Here is a 21729-nt window from a genome sequence, read left to right as displayed (position 1 = left end):
ACAGTTCAGTGGATTTTGACAGATATATATAATAGTCATTTATCCATCATTACAGTTTCACAGTTCTGCACACAACAGCCCCATCACCCCAAGATTCCCTCATGCTGCCTCTTCATAGTCAACCCCACACTCCCCACTCCCCAGCAACCACCGATAGGTTTTTCATCCCTATAGTTATGCCTTTTCCAGAGTGTCACTTCATTGAAACCAGACAATATGTAGCCTGTTAAGTCTGGCTTCTCTCACTTAGCATGAATTTATTTTGCTGTTATTGGGTAGAGTGTTTTATAAATGTATGTCATATCTAGTTGGTTGTATGCTCAAGCCTAGGTCTTCTATATTCTTTTTTATTATTATTTAAAAAAAATTTTTTTTTCTTTTTGAGACAGAGTCTCGCTTTGTTGCCCAGGCTAGAGTGAGTGCCGTGGCGTCAGCCTAGCTCACAGCAACCTCAATCTCCTGGGCTCAAGCAATCCTCCTGGCTCAGCCTCCCAAGTAGCTGGGACTACAGGCATTCGCCACCATGCCCGGCTAATTTTTTGTGTATATATTAGTTGGCCAATTAATTTCTTTCTATTTATAGTAGAAACGGGGTCTCGCTCTTGCTCAGGCTGGTTTCGAACTCCTGAGCTCGAGCAATCCGCCCGCCTCGGCCTCCCAGAGAGCTAGGATTACAGGCGTGAGCCACCGCACCCGGCCTAAAAAATATTTTTAGAGACAGTCTTGCTCTGTTGCCCAGGCTGGAGTGCGGTGTCATCATCACAGCTCACTGACTTAAACTCCCAAGCTCATGTAGTTCTCCTGCCTCAGCCTCCCAAATAGTTGGGACTATAGGCATGCACCACCATGCCTAGCTAACTTTTCTATTTTTTGTAGAGACAGTGTCTTCTGTGTTGTTTAGGCTGGCCTTGAACTCCTGGCCTCAAGTGATCCTCCCACCTCAGCCTCCCAAAGTGCTAGGATTACAGGCATGAGCCACTGTGCTCAGTCTAGGTCTCTATATTCTTACAGATTTTCAGTCTACTCGTTCTATCAATTACTGAGAGAAGAGTGTCAGACTCTCCAAGTCTAGCAGACTTGTTCACTTCCCCTTTCAGTGCTGTCAGTTTTTGTCACATATGCCTAAAACCTCTGTTGGTAGGTGCATACACATTTAGGAATGTTATGTCGGCTTAGAGAACTGACCTCTTTATTACTAGGTAATTTTTTTTAAATCCTTGATAATATTCCTTCTTCTAAAGTCTTCCTTATCTCATATTAATACAGCTATTCCAGCCTTCTTTTGGTTAGTGCTTATGTAGTTTATCTTTTTCCATACTTTAATTTATCTTTGTATTTTATATTTCTTGTGGATGGTATATAGTTCAGTCTTCCTTTTTTATTCATTCTGACAGTCTGTCTTTTAACTGGTGTATTTATTTTTTTTATTTTTTATTTTTTATTTTATTTTTTTTTTTGAGACAGAGTCTCGCTTTGTTGTCCAGGCTAGAGTGAGTGCCGTGGCGTCAGCCTAGCTCACAGCAACCTCAAACTCCTGGGCTTGAGTGATCCTTCTGCCTCAGCCTCCCGAGTAGCTGGGACTACAGGCATGCGCCACCATGCCCGGCTAATTTTTTCTATATATATCAGTTGGCCAATTCATTTCTTTCTATTTATAGTAGAGATGGGGTCTCGCTCTTGCTCAGGCTGGTTTTGAACTCCTGACCTTGAGCAATCCGCCCGCCTCGGCCTCCCAAGAGCTAGGATTACAGGCGTGAGCCACAGCGCCCGGCCTTAACTGGTGTATTTAGATCATTCACATTTAATATGATTATTGATATGGTTGTATTAAAATTTACCATCTTGATCATATTTTCTTTTTGACCTATTTATCTATTTTCCTCTTTTCTGCCTTCTCTTGGGTACATTGACCATTTTTTTCTTATCCTATTTTATCTCCTCTATTGACTAATTACTTATATCCCTTAAAAAATTATTTTTAATGGCTGCCTAAAGCTAAGTTAAGGTCTGTTAACCTTGGCCTTATAGACAATTTTGGGCTGTGTAATTTGTTGTGGGGGACTGTTTGTGTGCATTGCAGATGCCTGGTCTGCACCCACAGGAGAGTGAGCACCCGTTAGTATGCCAGGGTCTCCTGGGCAGCTGAGAACCAAAGAGACGGTTTTCAGCTTTATTTGTCTAATTTCAGCAGAGAGATGGAAACTGTAAGAGAAAATCAAGTAGGAAATCCTAGCTGATCTTGCAGATTGTCTACTTTTTCCATTAGAGACTTTAGTATATTGATCATTGTTATTTCAAATGCCCAGATCCAACATCTGTGCCATTTCTGAATCTGGTTTTTTTGATCACTTTGTGTCTTGGTGTAGTGATCTGGGTATGTTGGGTTTTTTCTTGTGTTTTACATATTTTGCAATTCAGTGTTGAAAGCAAGACATCTTACATGGACAGTAGATTGGTTTTATGCCTTGAAATGAGCACCTCTTTTCTTCTGCTAAGTCTATAAGTTTGGGACTGTGAGTTACTCTACTCAGGAGCTGGGCTGGATTTGAGGTTTGTTGTTGCTGTGATTGCCCTCATTACAGAAGAGGCTTCCAGTTTCTCTAGTATTACTTTGTGTTTAGAGTGGGGACTGGTTTTCCAGAGGGTTTTTCTTAGTATCTGCTCCAATTTCAGCCTTAGGGTGTCCTATAGGGCCTGTCTTACACTCTTATAATGCTATCAGCTGTGATTTCCTATTTGTTCATTCATTGAGAGCATATTTTCCTTTATAACATGAATCATATTTGTAATAGCTGCTTTTAAATTCTTTTCTACTAATTCCAGCATATAGGCCATCTTTAGGTAGGTTTCCATTTCTTTTGAGTATGGGTCACTTTTTCCTTTTTCTTTGTTGTATATCTAGTAATTTTGGATTGCATCCTGGGCAATATGAATCACACATTGCAGAGGTTCTTGATTCTATTATGTTCCTCTGCAGAATATTAGTTTTTGTTTTAGCAAAACAATTAGTTTGGCTCACTTCAAAGTCCAAACTCTGCTGCAATTGAAATACCTGTTCAGTTATTTTGTCTTTAATTCACCTCTCTGGAATGTGAGTGCTTGTGGATTTCAGAGGTCAGCGAGGTTTGGCCATAGTTCATATATTAATACAAAATTTGGGCTTCCCTTTTTGTGCTCTTTCTTTCTGTTATTTTTCCCACCCCCTTGCTTTCCAACAGCTATAGTTGTCCCCAGATATGTCCTCTGGTTCTTCAGGGCAGTAAGACATGGGTTTTCTATCAATTTTGAGCTAACCCACTTGGCCTCTACTGGGGCCTTGCTCATGCAAAAAGCTATAAAACTAGGAATCTCACCCAGTGCTATTTCCTTCTTCCAAATGTAAACTCCCTTCATTTTCTACCTGCATTTAGTTTCTCTTTAGTGCCTTTAAGTAGTTGATTTTCATATCTGTTCAAGATTTTATAGCTGTTTTCTGCTGGCAGCTTTCTGGCAGCTCCCATGTCCAAGTCACCACTCTCTCTAACCTGTGCAGTCTGACTCTTCATCCTGCAGGCACCATTACCCCTCTCCATCCCACTGCAGCGGAACAATGCTAACCTGATAAAACCTTCATTGGCTCCCCATTGCCAACAGGATCAAGTCCAAAGCATGATTTGGGCTGTCCCGATCTGGCCCTCTGCCCTGCCTTTGCGGCTTCACCTCACTTCACTCTTTCCCCTGCCCTCTGAGCATCACCATCCTTGATTTCTTTTCGTGTATGCTGTGCCCTCAGCTGTGAATACTCTTTTTCTTCCAAGCTCTCCTCTGCTAATTATGCTTCTAATCTCAACGTTGCTGTCATTTCCTGGCAGCAGAGGAGGCCTTTTCAGACTTCCCCTCAAGACCAGATCACATCGCCTGCTGTGCTCCCAGAGCCCCTACTACTTGTTCTTTCCTACCATCCCTCATCATGATTTTGTTTTTTTGAGACAAGGTCTCCGTTGCTCAGGCTAGAGTGCAGTGTGTCATCACAGCTCAATACAACCTTAAACTCTTGGCTGAAGGGATCCTCCTGCCTCAGCCCCCCAAGTAGCTGGGACTACAGGTACCCACTACCACGCCCAGCTAATTTTTCTATTTTTTGTAGAGACAGGGTCTCACTTTTGCTCAGGCTGGTCTCGAACCCCTGGCCTCAAGGAATCCTTCTACCTCAGCCTCCCAGAGTCCTAGGATTACAGACGTGAGCCACCACGCCTGGCCCCTTGTCATGATTTTTTAAAATGTCTTGCTTTCACTCTAAACCTTGACTTCCACAAGGGCAAGTTTCCCGTCTCCTCTCTCCCTTTCTCTGACCTTTGCACCAAACCCCGTGGCTGGCACACAGTGGATCTCCAAATGATCTTTATTTAATGAATGGATTAAAGACAACAATAGTTCCATATGGCAATAGAATAGGAACTATTACTGTAAAATATGTTCCCTCCTGCCTGCTACACTCGATTGTAATACACTAATCTTATTTCCTGAAGAGGAATAAACCGACAGCTTTACACGAAGATGGAAACCAGCCGTTCACTGCAGTGTAGATGGGCCTGTGTTCTTACTGTGACAAGCGCCTCTGGGCAGATTTGATTCTCATGAAGTATTTTCATGAAGTAAAAATACTTCATGAAATAGCAACAGACTATGTTTTAGCTGTTGAAAATTACCACAAATAATTTTTAAAGGAATAACCTACTTGGGCTTTCAGGACGTTTTTGTACATTTTCAGGAAGTAGGTGCTGAAAAGTATCTTCCAGATTATGGGTGATGTGGATCCTTAGACAAGCAGTGAGAAGGAGACTCAGACAGGTGTTGGGCACGTGTATCAGCAGGAAATGTCATGAGCTTTTCCCCAGCTATGTGCCTATAGTGTGCATTATAAAAGAGAAAAGGTTAAATGGGACAGCTTATAAACACTTTCCTTGTAGGGGATGACCTGGGTTTATGCCTATGTCCATAGCTGACATCCAGTGTTTTGATTTATTTGTCTTTTTAACCTTTGTTTTTAACCTTTATTTGTCTTTTTAACCTTTAAGTATTTTTTTAATTTGCTGTATTGTTCTTTAGGGGACTAAGATTTTTTTTTTTTTTTTTTTGGAGACAGAGTCTCACTTTGTTGTCCAGGCTAGAGTGAGTGCCGTGGCGTCAGACTAGCTCACAGCAACCTCAAACTCCTGGGCTCGAGTGATCCCTCTGCCTCAGCCTCCCAAGTAGCTGGGACTACAGGCATGCGCCACCATGCCCGGCTCATTTTTTATATATATATATCAGTTGGTCAATTAATTTCTTTCTATTTATAGTAGAGACGGGGTCTCGCTCTTGCTCAGGCTGGTTTTGAACTCCTGACCTTGAGCAATCCTCCCGCCTCGGCCTCCCAAGAGCTAGGATTACAGGCGTGAGCCACAGCGCCCGGCCGGGGACTAAGATTTTTAGGGAAATAACCACAGTTCCATAATTATAGAACGGAAAATTTGATTAAATTCAAAATGTTGGTTTCTGTTTTCTACTATTTCCATGTTCTACTAACTTCGTCAAACTTTGTGCATAATATGCTCTTCCTGTAAAGATAAATGTCAGCTGCTGACAGGGTTGAGAATTCTGCTTGATGCTTGCTTGTAGGGCCTTTGCACAGAGAAGATCTTTGTTCGAGAAACTGTAGGCTGTATCTGTCCTGTCTTCATTAAGAAAGTTAGCTCATCCTTCCCACTCCCCAGGCCTCCAGGGAGGTGAGTCATTACAGCCAGATGTTCCTCATTCTCTTAGGAAAATATATTTTGGAGTGAAAGATGTGTTATCCTTAAGAGATAGTGTCATGTGCCATTACTTTGGACATCATTATATTTTGAGAGGGGGCATTGTTTAAATTGTCTCTTCATAAAAAGAAGTGGTGGGCATTCTTGGATGGTAAGGCTGCGAGTCTTCATTACATGCAAGGCCTGGTATCTTCCCTCTGCCTATCACACACCCCCGACACAGTGGGCCAAACACATCTCGTTGTCCTTGTGCCTGCCTCCCTGTGTCCTGGCTTGAAGATGGCCTCTCGTCAGGCTTGGAGGGATGGGTGAGAAGTGCACAGGGAGAGGGAGTCAGCAGGACCCCCTCCCCAGTCTGTGTTTGGGGGACACAGGTCCTGAGGAAGTGATGTTCACATGAGGCCTAAAGGGTGGTGAAATTAGCCAGGCTAAGGAGAGAACGGAGGAGTCATGTCGAGATGAGGGAACAGCTTGTGCCACTGTTCAGGGAGCTAAAGAAACTCTCATGACAGTTGTGTTCAGAGAGCAAGGGAAGAGGAGCACAAGGTGGGGCTGCAAGCAGACAGTCGAGGCAGTGTCTGACTGTGTCCTACCCTAAATCCTCAGAAACGTGTAGAGCTTCCTTTTTGCCGTCAGGCTGAAGTCCATGTGCCAGGTGACAATGGCTGTCCCTCACCAGCCCCTTTCCCTGCTGCCCTCCTGTTCTCTATCCACCCCATGTTTTAGCCACACTTGGCCTTTATTATTCTCCATCTTAAATGTCCTTGTGCCTTTCGCTCTTCTTACTGTCTGGCTGAAATACAGCTCCCAACCCTCTTCTCTGTAGTTAGGCCCAGCTCAGTGTCATTGTGCTTTTGAAGCCTTCCATGCTGCGCAACATCAAAGTGAGTGGCTTCTTCTCTGTGGTTTGATGGCACTTTTTTTTTTTGGAGACAGAGTCTTGCTTTGTTGCCCAGGCTAGAGTGAGTGCTGTGGCATTAGCCTAGCTCACAGCAACCTCAAACTCCTGGGCTCAAGCGATCCTGCTGCCTCAGCCTCCTGAGTAGCTGGGACTACAGGCATGCGCCACCATGCCCGGCTAATTTTTTTTACATATATTAGTTAGCCAATTAATTTCTTTCTATTTGTAGTAGAAACGGGGTCTCGCTCTTGCTTAGGCTGGTTTTGAACTCCTGACCTTGAGCAATCCGCCTGCTTCGGCCTCCCAGAGAGCTAGGATTACAGGCGAGAGCCACCGCGCCAGGCCTGATGGCACTTTTTCATTCTGTTATTCTAATTGTCCATCCAGACTTGTCTGTGTTTGTATGTACATATGGCTTCCACACTAACATAGGCACATAAAGGCAAGGCTTTTATTTAGTTTGTGCTTTAGATCTAGTTGCAATAGTGGATCTTTGAATTTTGATCAGATTGCGTCAAAGAGGTAAGTGGCAGTCGTGGTTTAGAAGCATTCATCTGTGTGGAGTATCTCATCCCTAGAAATAAAACTTTCAGTGGAATGTTTTACATGTTCCTTGGCTAGGAGAGTTGTTTTGGACAAACAGGCTGTGGGAAGTTGTGGAAATGCCCTGGATTGGGAAGGGTGAGCCTCGAAGTTGAGAGGAGTAAAACACACCTCGTTGTACCTTTATTATTTTAAAGTTCAGCATCAGATTTCTTCATCACGCATTTTGTGCTTTGTGCAGAACATCTGTTACGAACATCTTCAACCAGCCGACCTGCTTCCCTGCCGAGAGTACCTGCCATGGAAAGTGCCAAGACCATCTCAGGTAATGACTTTTATCTGAAAAATTTTTTCAGAAGACTCTTCCAGAAGTTTTAGTAATGGTGCTGAATACTTTCTCTTTAGACTTATTTGACTCTACTTGCCTCTTTAGCTCTTGAGTTGATTATTTACCCTGAATTTGCCCTATTGTATCTTCCAGTTCTACAGAGATCCCATTTTTAAAATGTGACTTGAAAACAACAAATCTAGATAGTTCATTTATTTAACAAATATTTATTAAGGGCCTACATTGTGCTAGGTGATGTGCTGAAAATACAGCTTCATACAAAGTTGATATAATTGTGAAAGATTAGGGTATTTACTTCAAAGTGTATCGTGACTGATTTTGAAGCGTTATTTCAAAACACACCAAAAATTTTCTGGAGGCCGGGCATGGTGGCTCATGCCTGTAATCCTAGCTCTCTGGGAGGCCGAGGCAGGCGGATTGCTCAAGGTCAGGAGTTCAAAACCAGCCTGAGCAAGAGCGAGACCCTGTCTCTACCATAGATAGAAAGAAATTAATTGGCCAACTAATATGTATAGAAAAAATTAGCCGGGCATGGTGGTGCATGCCTGTGGTCCCAGCTACTCGGGAGGCTGAGGCAGAAGGATCACTTGAGCCCAGGAATGTGAGGTTGCTGTGAGCTAGGCTGACACCCCGGCACTCACTCTAGCCTGGGCAACAAAGTGAGACTCTGTCCCAAAAAAAAAAAAAAAAAATTTTTTTTTTCCTGGAATTTTTCCAGTATGATAAAGCCGTCCTATAATGACGAATTGGATGGGCTTGCTTTGTCTTATGGAGCTAATGCTTCAGTTTATCAATTGTTTGTATTATTTTTTTTTTCTTTGTGACCTTTTCTTACACTTAATAGCTCAACTGGGAATTAGACCACGAGAGGAGAAATCCTTCTAACTCACTGAATGTCCCCTTGTGCATGGAGTGAAGTTACCCACAACTCTACATCAGGACTGGCCTTTACATCAGTGGGAAGTCCTGTGATCAGCTAAAATTCCCATATCTGGGCCTTTCTTACAATAGATTTCCTCAGATTCTTTCTCAGTCTGTTTCCTCCATTTTATGTGAAATTCTGAGAAGTTTTCTCATCCAGTTTCCTAGTACATTACTTAAAAGAAACTACCGATTTAAGGTATTACAAAAGAACTGACATTGTTAGAGAAAAAAGAATAATTATAAAATTATGTATGCCAGAACATATATAAGCATGTCTTTCTAAGATCATAAAATAGGAGAAAGCGTCTGTCCCCTCAGGATCTTTACGGGCACCACTTTACTAATGCAGAGTTGTATTCTGTTTGTGGTTATCCTAAAATCATCAGGAAGACTTTAGCCAATAAAAGGGACGGTTTTAGTAATCAGGGCAAAACAATTGCTGGTGTATATCGTTGATTGCATTGAATCAACCCAGTTAATGGTTCCTGCAGACCCAGCTGCTTCTGAGGTGAGAGAGAATTTGTCTGAGCTCAGGGACTTTGTCTGGTGTGTCACTTTTCACTGTGCTCAGCCCAGTGTCCTGAGCACCTGGCAGTACTGAGGCCACCTTGCTAGCTAGAAAGCTACTTTTGTTGTGGCTACTTCTACTTAGCAGTTCTCAGAACTTTTTGTAATTTTAACAAGGTACAATATCTTACTATGTCAGACTTCCAAAATGAGACTTTTCTAAAAGATTGTTGCTGTTTCCCAATAGTTGACTTGATACCTTTTGGTTTTCTGCCTCATTGATTTGTTTTTTAAAAAGTAGCCCGGGCCGGGCGCTGTGGCTCACGCCTGTAATCCTAGCTCTTGGGAGGCCGAGGCGGGCGGATTGCTCAAGGTCAGGAGTTCAAAACCAGCCTGAGCAAGAGCGAGACCCCGTCTCTACTATAAATAGAAAGAAATCAATTGGCCAACTGATATATATATAAAAAAAAAAATTAGCCGGGCATGGTAGCACATGCCTGTAGTCCCAGCTACCAGGGAGGCTGAGGCAGAAGGATCGCTCGAGCCCAGGAGTTTGAGGTTGCTGTGAGCTAGGCTGACGCCACGGCACTCACTCTAGCCTGGGCAACAAAGCGAGACTCTGTCTCAAAAAAAAAAAAAAAAAAAAAAAGTAGCCCGACCCAGAATTACAGTGTTAAAGGGAGAGAAAGGGGCGTTATTGGCTGAGTTCAGAAGGTTTGTGTTGGTTTCACATTGTGAGTATTGGACAGGGCTGAGTAGTTGCAGGTACTGCTTTAATTAGCCTTTGGTTTTTAGTTGTATTTGTATTTAAATAGATGTTTATATAGTACCCTCTGTGTGCTTGTAGGTACCTGTAGCATGGAGAAGACACACTCCTTGTCTACAAGGAATGTGGGCTTCGGTGCATGTTTGACTACTGTCCCTGTTCACAGATTTTTTTTTAATGAATAAAATAAGAAATCTTTATCAGTTATAAGTAAGATAAAGAAAGTATTAGGTTTTCCTCCTAGATGGCAATATCCGTTTTTTTTAAATGTTCAGAAGAAAAGATCTCAATTGAATCTAAAATATTTTTGCTATAAAATGCATGATGACTATTTTTCATGACCAGTATCTCGACGAAGTAGTGAAGAAATGAAGCGGGACATCTCTGCACCGGAGGGCGCATCTCCGGCCTCTCTCATGGCTATGGGAACCACGTCGCCGCAGCTTTCCCTGTCCTCTTCTCCCACAGTGTCCGTGACCCCCACCACCCGAAGCCGGATAAGGTAGGGAACAGTTAATATGGGTGTGTTTCACAGGTACCCTTCCTGGTCTGAGAGTAAACTGTCAGGGGGTGAAGTAATGGCCTTTGAGCTCTGTGACTTCTCCTTCATTTTGTGTTATTAAGTGATCACTGATCTTTTCTGTGTTCGGACAGAATTGGGTAAATGGTATTGAAGATGCTAACAAAGTAATAAAAGAGATGGCTCCTTTCCTGAGGTAGCTATAGTTTTATTTTAGTTTCTGGTTTTTTTTTGTTTTTTTTTTTAATTGGAGAATGGTTGAATACAAAAGTAAGTATTGTGAAATTTGAATCCTGGGGTAAGAGTAGAGGGTCAAGGAAGACGTCCTAGGAGGGTGGAATTTGAGTGGAGCCTTGAGGGCTGTGGATGGAGAGGGGCGTTATTGGCAAGGCCAGTAACTTGATGGAATGTGCGAAGGCCGATAAGTGAGCATATGGAGGGTGCTGTAGGTAGCTGGGACTGCAGATGCTCAGAGAGTGGATCCAGAAGGCCAGAGGATGTGGGCCTTCCCTGTGGGGGGTAGTAGAAGAAAAGATTGAGTAGGTAGAGTATGGCTAGGTGACGGAACCTCTTTCAAGTCTAATTGAATCACTTTGATGCAGTAGAAGTCATAAAGTGGGGTAAATAAATTAGTGTGAGAAGATAATTCAAGGACTATTCTATTCTGGATGCAAGACAGGGAAACCAGCTAAAAGGATATTATAGTATTTCTGGGACAGAGTCATCAAGTCTAGACCAGGGCAATAACATGGAAAAAGAGGTGAAGAGACAGTTGGACCCAGGAGGTTTCTCAAAAGGAAAGATGATTTCAGCAACAGAGTTTTATAAAAGGAATGCAAGAATGGGAAGTATCAAAGATGGCTCTAATTGTTTACACCAGGAGTCTGGTGCTACATTAATAATTGATAGACAACACACAAAAATGTAAGCTTATATTTTATTCATGTTCTCTTATGTCAGAAGCCACTTTGGACTCAGAGGTATTAAGAACTTAGAGGAAAAAAATAGATGTCCGAAATTTAGCAAACTTTATTTATAGGGATAAGGAAAAGTTATAGCCAGTATTAAGAACTGAAGGAGGAATAGGGATGAGTTACAGAAATTTAGCTGTATATTGATTTATAGCTTTAAGCATAAATGGAATATTTGGCCTCTCAAACTCAAATTACGGACTTACTTTTAAAGCCCTACCTCTAAGGGGGCCACCCTCTTAGACTAGTGGTCACGTAGTCGGGCACCGTTGGAGCAGGTGGGGAGCTTGGGCCAGCCTGGCTGTGCAGGGCTGTCCCCTGCGGCTGTGCAGAGGGCACTGGTGTGGGAGACAGGACTCCCGATCCTGCTGGCTCCCCACCAGGACCCTCACTCTTCCACAAGGTGTCTCCTGGCCTCAGTTCCTCCTCTCAGAACCAAGAAGTTACAGGAAATGACCTTCTAGCCCAGGGGGCTCTTTTCTGCAGCATCTCATTGTGTCCATAGAGTTTGTTCTACTTTGGTGCTTTTAAACTGTTTCTGTAACAAAACAGACCCGGTATGAACCAGAGTAAACTGTTCACATTTATTGTAGTAGTGACTTTCATGTTAAGCATGACAGAGTTTTGGTTTTTGTTTTGGGCTTGCCTTTTTACATTCATTTACTTAACTTTATCTTCATTCTCTTTTCCTATATTCAGTGATGTTATAACATAACAGACACTTTTGAGTCTTTTAAGCCAGCAGTCCCCAACCTTATTGGCACCAGGGACTGGTTTTGTGGAAGACCATTTTGTCACAGAACGAGTGTTGGGGGAGCAGGGGAAGCGGAGCTCAGGCAGTGATGTGCGGCCTGTTCCTAACAGCCCACAGACTGGTACCTGGCCATGGCTTAGGGACTGGGACAACAGCTTTAAACCAGAGCAGAAATCTGGGGGGCTGGCACACAAAAATAAAAGTGTATTTCTTCAAGGTAGCAGTCTAACTGCACATTGAACAAAATCTGTTTTGCTTTTGGTTCTATGATAATTATTGGTATTATTTCAGTGTACCTCTCAGTTGGAAAAGCTTCAGTTCTAAAGTTGTCCTCTTTGATTGTGTAGCATACTTTGAAAGGTGAATACTGACAGGGAAAATGTGCTGAGGAATGCTAGGCTGCTGGTGACATAGGAACCTTGAACCTCTAGGACCTTTACCAGGCTGCTGAGTTTGTGGTGTCTAGGGCTAGAGTCTCTCCTTTGCTTATAATCACTGACAAATAGGCCAATCTTTTAAGAACAGGCTACTTGTCAAGCAGCAGGTTATATTACAGAATGCTCTCTTTTCTGAGTATTCCTCAGTGTTGTGTTCTGCTTCCAAAGTAGCTACCTAAAGGAAGGACCTGGTGCAGAATGAGTAGGTTTGTAAGGCTCCCCTGCCCTGGTGATTGCAAAACCTTTTTTGATTCAATGTCTGGTCTGGGGCAGGATATAAATTTATCTACAAGGCAGTTGACAGTTCATAAAGTACCCTACATAAAATTTTAAAAAATAAATTATGTAGGCCAGCACGGTGGCTCACCCCTGTTGTAATCCTAGCACTCTGGGAGGCCAAGGAGGGAGGATCCCTTGAGCTCAGGAGTTCAAGACCAGCCTGAGCAAGAGTGAGACCCCATCTCTACTGAAAATAGAAAAATTAGCCGGACCTGGTAGTACATGACTATAGTCCCAGCTACTGGAATGGCTGAGGCAGGAGGACCACTTGAGCCCAGGAGTTTGAGGTTGCTGTGAGGTAGGCTGATGCCATGGCACTCTAGCCCGGGCGACAGAGTGAGACTCTGTCTCAAAAAAAAAAGAAAAAAGTTATGTATAGCCATTGATTTCCCCCCCGCCCCTCCAAGCTTCTATAATGCGTCTAACATATAGTAAACTCTGAAGTTCTTTAAAGGGGCAGGGACCCTGTGTTGTTCATCATCAACTGCCTAGAACTTACACAGTGGTGCTCTGCAAGGAGACATTGAATGAGTGAGTTTACAGAAAAATTCCATTTTTTGTGCAAGGCAAAACTCTAATGGTCTACAGTCAATAAAGAGTGTACAACTTCACACTAAACACACCTGAGACATTTTATGGAAGTTGTAAACCTTTAATTTTTATTGCTGTTTCACTTCCTCTAGTTGTAAGCTTCTTCCTGAAGGTAAGACCTATCTTAGAATCCTCCACCTTGCATAACCTTGTCCTTGTGGCTTGTTTTTTTTGTTTGTTTGTTTGTTTGTTTTTTGAGACAGAGTCTCACTTTGTTGCCCAGGCTAGAATGAGTGCTGTGGCATCAGCCTAGCTCACAGCAACCTCAAACTCTTGGGCTCAAGCAATCCTACTGCCTCAGCCTCCCAAGTAGCTGGGACTACAGTCATGCGCCACCATGCCCGGCTAATTTTTTCTATATATATTAGTTGGCCAATTAATTTCTTCTATTTATAGTAGAGACGGGGGTCTCACTCTTGCTCAGGCTGATTTCGAACTCCTGACCTGGAGCAATCTACCCGCCTCGCCTCTCAGAGTGCTAGGATTACAGGCATGAGCCACCGTACCCGGCCTTGCCCTGTTTGTTTATAAGAACTGATTTTAAAAATGATGAGATGATAAACGACATAAAAGTTTGGAAACAAAAAAGAGTAAAATAAACCAAGGCATAAAGATTATGGAAGGGTAAGGTAGCAAATGAAAGGCAGCTACAGCAACTTCAGATGCTGCCATATTAGGTTGTTTTCCCTCTTCTGAATACCCTGGAATTTCTATTAACCCTAAATGTACTCTGTTCTGAGTCTTTGCCACTTTCCATGGGTGTGATGGGTAGAGTCCCTCCGTTCAGACAACAGAGACCCCTGATAGCAGTGGATCTGTGGGGCCGCAAACTAAAAATGAAATGAATAAAATGATATGTGTTACCATTGAGTGGCTGCAGAATGTGCATTTGTCCTGTTCAGAAATGTACACTAATACTGTTCTTTGGTGCTCAAATAAAACATATGTCAACTTTGGGTTCTGTGTTTTCACTTACCAGGGAAGAAAGAAAGGACCCTCTCTCAGCATTGGCAAGAGAATATGGAGGATCAAAGAGGAATGCCTTGCTGAAGTGGTGTCAGAAGAAGACAGAAGGCTATCAGGTAATCACATGGTTCTTTGACGCCCCACATGAGTAGTTTGCCATACCAAGTGCAAGAGTTTCACAGCTTGCTCTGCACATCACGTCAGAACTGATGGGGTCCTAGACCAGATTTCAGGAATGTGCCCTCAAAGTCCAGTCTGACCTTGAGCATCAGTGGATGAAAGAAGTTTGCTACCTTTCCACTGTAGCCTGTCTTCGTAGTACTTTATTAAGCTATTATATAGCACTTCCTTATTTAAGTCTGGGTTAAATGCTCTAGTTGCAGTATCATCTGCTGAGAGTGGAAACACATTTATTTTACTTAAAATGAATACTTTAATTATGTTTATCATATCTTTTAGCTGAGTTGATTTTCATAGCATTTTTCTGTGCCACTGTGCTTCGTGCTCTTGTCATTTCATATCTGAGCTGTTTTAATACTCTGGCCTTTCTTCCATTGTCTGTCTATCTCTCTTTCAGTATTTTATTCAGGTTTTATTTTAAGTGGTGTTCAGTATCACTTGGTAAAGGAAGCTCTTATTCCACACAAAATGGAAACACCTAAAATGCAGCCATTGTACTGCCAAAAAATACAGTTTATTTATTTATTTTGAGACAGAGTCTTGCTTTGTTGCCCAGGCTAGAGTGAGTGCCGTGGCATCGGCTTAGCTCACAGCAACCTCAAACTCCTGGGCTCAAGCAATCCTGCTGCCTCACCCTCCCAAGTAGCTGGGACTACAGGCATGCACCACCATGCCCAGTTAATTTTTTCTATATATATTAGTTGGCCAATTAATTTCTTTCTATTTTTAGTAGAGGCGGGGGGCTTGCTCTTGCTCTGGCTGGTTTTGAACTCCTGACCTCGAGCAATCTGCCCACCTCGGCCTCCCAGAGTGCTAGGATTACAGGCGTGAGACACTACCCCGGGCCAAAAATACAGTTTAGATTTTCAGTGTCCTCATATTTGATTTTAGTTAGAGATTCTTCCCATCATTTTATATTTATATATATATATTTTTTTTTTTTGAGACAGAGTCTCACTCTGTTGCCTGAGCTAGAGTGTATATTTTTAAGATTCATCTATGCCATAGCATGCATTAATATTTCATTCCTTTTTATGGCCGTATAACATTTCATTGTATGGATGTACCACATCTTGTTTATCCATATTTCTGTTGAAAAATGGCAGCTGGGTTGTTTTAACTTTTTGGGGGCTGTTATATATATTACTGTTATAAACTTTTTTATTTTATTTTTTTTTGAGATAGTGGCGTCTCTACATTGCCCAGGCTGGCCTTGAACTTCTGGGCTCCAGTGATCCTCCTACCTCAGCCTCCCGAATAGCTGGGACTACAGGCATGCACCACTGTGCCCAGCTTGTTGGGAACATTTGGGTACAAGTTTTTGCATGGACATGTAATATTCCCATCCTCTTGTTCATCTTCTAGCCTGCTGCCAACTGTTTTTGAAATTATGACCTTGACCTTGTTATTTCTCTTTAAACTGCTTCATGTGTTTCCCCTTTGCCATTTGGGTAAAGTCCAAGATCTTTGGCTTGAAGAGCCCTGACTCCTCCTCAAAAAGTCTTGTGAAATCCCCAGTCTCACCCTGGCACCCAGGGGCCCTGTCTTCTCACTGCACCTCTTCCACCTGCCATCTGGGGAGTGTCTGTTCTTCAGCTTAGAAGTTGCTGTCTGCAGAATTGTCTTTGCCTTCCACTCCTCCCTGCAAACTTTCATCCCTCATATGTTGTCCTCCTTCCCCATATAACCCGTGGAGCCGGGTTCTTCCTTGATTTAAATTCAGTCCAGTTTAATGTGTTTTCTATATTTCAGGCATATTTGGGAATCTTCTTGACTATAATCCACTTTCCTTTTGGTCCAAAATCCTATAGGATATATCACAGGTTATTGAAGTTACCAGTTTACATGTTTGTCTTCCTTTACAGACTGTGTAGAAGGATCTGTCTTTGTCTACCCAGCATCTAGTATAAGAGTCAGTCCTCTCAAACCCTGCTGCTGCTTTTCAACCAAGTTTATGTAATATTTTAAGTTCTTTGTTATCATTTCAGCACTATTCACAGTATGTTCACCAGGAGTAGATTCCATCTTAAGAAACGACTTTCTTTGCCCATCCATAGGAAGCAGCTCCTCATCCATTCAAATTTTATGTGATGTTGCAGCAATTTAGTCACATCTTCAGGCTCTACTTTTAATTCTCATTCTCTTGTTATTTCTACCACATCTGCAATTACTTTCTTCACTGAAGTCAAAGTCATCCATGAGTGTTGGAATTAACTTCTTCCAAACTCCTGTTAAATATTGTTATTTCAGCCTCTTCCCATAAATCACAAATGTTCTTAATGGCATCTGGAATTTGTGAATTCTTTTCAGAAGGTTTTCAATATACTTTGTCCACATCTATCAGAGGAATCACTGTCTGTGGCAGCTATAGTCTTACAAAATGTATTTCCTAAATAATAAGACTTGAAAGTCAAAATTATACTCCTTGATCCATAAGCTGCAGAATGGATGTTGTGTTAGTAGCCATGAAAACAATATTCGTCTCCTTGTACATCACCGGAGCTCTTAGATGACCTAGTAAATTGTCACTGAGCAGTAATATTTTGAAAGGAATCTTTTTTTTTCTGAGAAGTAGGTCTCAACAGTGGGCTTTAAATATCCAGTAAACCATGCCATAAATAGATGTGTTGTCATCTAGGCTTATTGTTCCATTTCTAGAGCACAGGCAGAGTAGATTTATCATAATTCTTAAGGGCCGTGGGATTTTCAGAATGTCAAATGAGCATTAGCTTCAACTTAAAGTCGCAGCTGCATTAAACCCCTAACAAGAGAATCAGCCTTTGAAGCCAGACATTGACTTCTCTGTAGCTATGAAAGTCCTAGATGGCATCTTCCAAAATAAAGCTGTTCGATCTACATTGAAAATCTGTTGTTTAGTGTAGCCACTTTCATCAGTGATTTTAGCTACATCTTCTGGATAACTTGCGATCATAGCTTGGAAGACTGAGGCGGGAAGATTGCTTGAGCCCAGGAGTTCAAGGCTGCAGTGAGGTAGGATAGAACCACTGCACTCCAGCTTGGGTGACAGAGCAAGACACTGTCCCTTAATTAAAAAAAAAAAAAGAAAGAAAGAAAGAAAAGAATCTTTTAGGCCAGGCACGGTGGCTCATGCTGATGGTCCCAGCACTTAGGGAGGCAAAGTTAGGATTGTTTGAGGTCAAGAGTTGAGACCATCCTGGGCAACATAGCAAGACCTTGTCTCTGCAAAAAAATGTTTAAAAAATGAACTAAGCATGGTGGCTCCTGCCTGTAGTCCCAACTATTCAGGAGGCTCAGGTGGGAGGATCACTTGAGCCCAGGAGTTTGAGGTTGCAGTGAGCTATAATGATACCCTTCACTTTAGTCTGGGGGACAGAGTAAGATCCTGTCCCAAAACAAAAAAGAACTTTTCCTTTGCACTCACAACTTGGTGAGCTGTTTGGCACAAGACACCTAGCATTTGGCCTATGTCAGCTTTCAACTTGCCTTTCTCACTAAGCTTAATGTTCTCTAGCTTTTGATTTAAAGTGAGATACATGCAATGGTTCCTTTCAGTTGAACACTTAGAGCCCATTGTAAGCTTATTAGTTGACCTAATTTCAATATCATTGTGTCTCAGGGAACAGGGAGGCCTAAGGAGAGGGAGAGAGATAGAATGGCCAATCCGTCCAGCAGTCAGAATACACACAACGTTAATAGATTAAGTTCTCTCTCTTACACAGGTGCAGTTCATGGTATCTCAAAACAATTATAATGGTAACCTCAAAGATCACTGATAACACATCACTGTAACAGATATAATATTAATGAAAAAGTCTGAAACATTGTGAGAATTACCAAAATTTGACACACAGACATGAAATGACCACACACCATTGGAAAAATGGTGGAAATAGATGTGTTCAACATAGCATTGCCACAAACCTTCAATTTGTGAAAAACAAAATATCTATACAAGGCACAGTAAAGTGAAGCACAAACCAAAGTATGCCTGTAGTGGATGTAATGGGATACTTTGGAAATTCATTTTTAGGGAAGTGGTTCTCAAACTTGTATGTATACAGATTCCTAACAACCACCCCTAAAAATTTGCAATTTGGGAGATAAAAAATGAGACCCTGGAATCTGCAATTTTTGACAACACCCCAGGTGATTGATAGACCATTCTATTGAGAGTCACATATAGAGTAGTGATTAAGACCTTGGACTTCAGTCAGGTAAGGTTTGAATGCCAACTCTGCCCCTTATTGTATGACTGTGGGCAAGTTACTTAGTCTGTTTGAGCCTGACTTTCCTCTTTTGTATAATGGAGCAGTCAAAAAGGCAGTCAGGCACAGTTCCTGTAATATACTGTGTTTAATAGATTTTTAATTGTTGTAGGCAAACCTTAGATATTGCAGATTTGGGTCCAGACCACTGCAATAAAGTAGATATTGAACTAAAGTGAGTCACATGAATGTTTTGGCTTCCTAGTACATACAAAATTATATTTACACTATATTGTAGTCTGTTACATATGTAGTAGCATTGTCTTACAAAAGATGTATATCCCTTAATTTAAAAATATTTTGGGCCAAGTGTGGTGGCTCATCAGCCTGTAATCCTAGCACTCTGGGAGGCCAAGGCGGGTGGATAATTTGAGCTCAGGAGTTCGAGACCAGCCTGAGTAAGAGCGAGACCCCGTCTCTACTAAAAATAGAAGGAAATTAGCTGGACAACTAAAAAATATATATAAAAAATTAGCCGGGCATGGTGGCGCATGCCTGTAGTCCCAGCTACTCGGAAGGCTAAGGCAGGAGGATCGTTTGAGCCCAGGAGTTTGAGGTTGCTGTGAGCTAGGCTGACGCCACTGCACTCTAGCCCAGGCAACAGTGTGAGACTCTGTCTCAAAACAACAACAACAAAATATATATTTTGTTGTTAAAAAATGCTAACAAAGTGAGCACATACTCTTGGAAAAATGGCACCCATAGACTTACTCAGTGCAGGGTTGCAATAGATCTTCAACATGTTAAAAACACGGTATCTGTGAAGTGTAAAAAAACAAGTTGTGTCTGTATTTTCTTCCATGTTGTTAGGTATTTTCTAGTAACATATACTTTGAATTTTCCTAGACTATTACTTAAATTGAATAATTTTAGATAACTATAAAGTTCCTCCCCCTTAATTATGGAATTTTGTCATGCATCAAGTGATTAAATGGAGATAATTCAAGCATTAAATCAATGATGTAACTAAGCTCTCTTGGTTCCTTCCTATTTAAATGCTCTGATTCCATCATCTTAAGATAATTTGCATTGTGTTATGTTAAAAGATACATACACACAAATCAATTACTACAATGAAAAATTTTAAGTTTTTTCCATTTACTTGGGGCATAGAGCACAGGAGGAAATGTGATGCAAGATAGTTAACCATTCATAAAGCAAAACCTTTTTTGTACACTGGATAGTCTTTGCTGCAAATTCGGTTGCCCTCTTTCTCACATCCGGTGGACAGCTCTGTAATAATATGTATCTGTAGCTTTCCAGGGGCAGGAGACTTGACTTTTATTTCCTGTGACACAGATATCTGTTCTTGACCTTTAAAAGTGGCTAGTTCTTTTGTTTCACAGTTCTATAAGTTAAAATTGGATAGTCTGAAATGCATAATCCTTTTAAACTGAAAGATACATCTTATAGAGCTCTTAGTTTGTCAAGAACTATATAAGAAGTGCCAGAGCCCTGTCCCTATCTAGCTGTGTGGATGAGAACACCATCCTTTGTCACTGGCAGTTTGGGTCCAGTCTTTTGGTCTCTGACTACTCACCGTCTGCAGGAGAGGGCCGGTTGTGCCACTTGACCAGCGCAGGAGAGAAGGAGCTGTTACGTGACACTTAGCACGTACTGCTTTCACAGGCCCCAGATGGATCATTAGTGCTTGGACTGTGCATGCTTTATGTCGAAGAAGCTGTCTAATCAACGGAGATAGATTCCCTAATACCCATATCATCTTTCGTTAACTCTCTTAAGAGTCATCCTAAAATTACTGTGCTGATCACTGTAATTTCATTAACCATCCATTACAAAACAAGCCCTTTGAGTTTACCTTTTATCTAACAAATAGATTTTTCTCTTTTAAATTGTGCCCTGCCATTTATTAGTCACTGAAGTTTTAGAATACTAGAATATTAGTGTTGAAAGGGCCGTGACATCTGGTTTATTGTCAGGTCTGCAGATGTAGGACTGTCACCCCACGGTGTAAATGGCTGCCCCAGGCTGTGTTGTGAGTCCATGGCGCTAAGAAGTAGCTTTCAGTACTACCATAGAGCGTAGAGGGTTGGGTCTTCCTTTTCTTTCTTTCTTTCTTTTTTTTTTTTTTAATTGATACCTGAGTTTGTACATAGTTATATTTTTAATTTAAATGTGGAATTAACTCAATAATTCTTAAGAACTTATAGTTAGAAGCAGAGATCTGCTGCCCTATTTCCTTACCTCTGAAATTTCTGCTTTCCCGAAGCCACTGCTTTTAATTCTTTAGCTGTTTCTTATTGATCATGCAAATTGATAATATAAGCATAACCAACCAGGTAATACAGAAAATAATTTATATTTTCAGTAAACCTTTGGTTTTAAATTTTACATTTAAGAGCTTTTGTTGTATCATTTTCTTGTTTTGGAAAAACATAACTGAATACAATCAAGAAGCCTCTAAAGGTTAATTTGAGAGAGCTTCATTTTGGATGAAAAATCTCATTATTTTCTGATAAAATGCCAGACCTAGAAATGGATTGGTTGAATCTAAAGGATAATGAAATCACTTAATCTAGAACGAGATAGTTTTAATAAATGAACAAAAGATTTTAGTACTGCCTGAGGTAATTTAAACCCAGGTAAGTATTGAGAATGCAGTTTTCTTGAGGGATGTGCTTCATTAATGTGTGGGCCAAAGAAGATTAGACATTTCTAGTGAAGATTAGTGAATTGGGAGAATTGATGGGCCAGAATGGTCATGTTTGAAGTCAGTTTTTATGTGCTTTGCTTTACTTGCATTGTAGCCTTTTTTCCTAATATAAAAGTTAATCAGACACACAATAGCTCTGTGTCAGGTAGTGTGCTGAGTGTCAAAACAGACCAGGAAACATGAGTAGCTCCTATTCTCAGGAAGATTATGGACTGGTAAGGAAAATGTACATCAGTAATTAAAACTCGGCCGGGCGCGGTGGCTCACACCTGTAATCCTAGCACTATGGGAGGCCGAGATGGATGGATTGTTTGAGCTCAGGAGTTCGAAACCAGCCTGAGCAAGA

General features: G+C 41.6%; 1 protein-coding gene across 2 annotated transcripts in view; it reads left to right on the top strand.

Annotated features, from left to right (window-relative positions):
• SPECC1L (sperm antigen with calponin homology and coiled-coil domains 1 like) overlaps nt 1-21729 on the top strand; it is a 170098-nt gene that overhangs the window by 111945 nt on the left and 36424 nt on the right. For both annotated transcript variants that reach the window (XM_012749269.2, XM_012749270.3), the window contains exons 11-13: nt 7460-7543; nt 10110-10266; nt 14296-14398. In XM_012749269.2, the coding sequence (XP_012604723.1) occupies nt 7460-7543; nt 10110-10266; nt 14296-14398 (344 nt within the window). The remainder of the gene's footprint in view (nt 1-7459; nt 7544-10109; nt 10267-14295; nt 14399-21729) is intronic.

The sequence above is a fragment of the Microcebus murinus genome, chromosome 22, assembly GCF_040939455.1.
Source record: "Microcebus murinus isolate Inina chromosome 22, M.murinus_Inina_mat1.0, whole genome shotgun sequence".
In the NCBI taxonomy this organism is placed as follows: domain Eukaryota; kingdom Metazoa; phylum Chordata; class Mammalia; order Primates; family Cheirogaleidae; genus Microcebus; species Microcebus murinus.
Note: the sequence above shows the minus strand (reverse complement) of the source record. Positions and strands in the feature narration are given on the sequence as shown.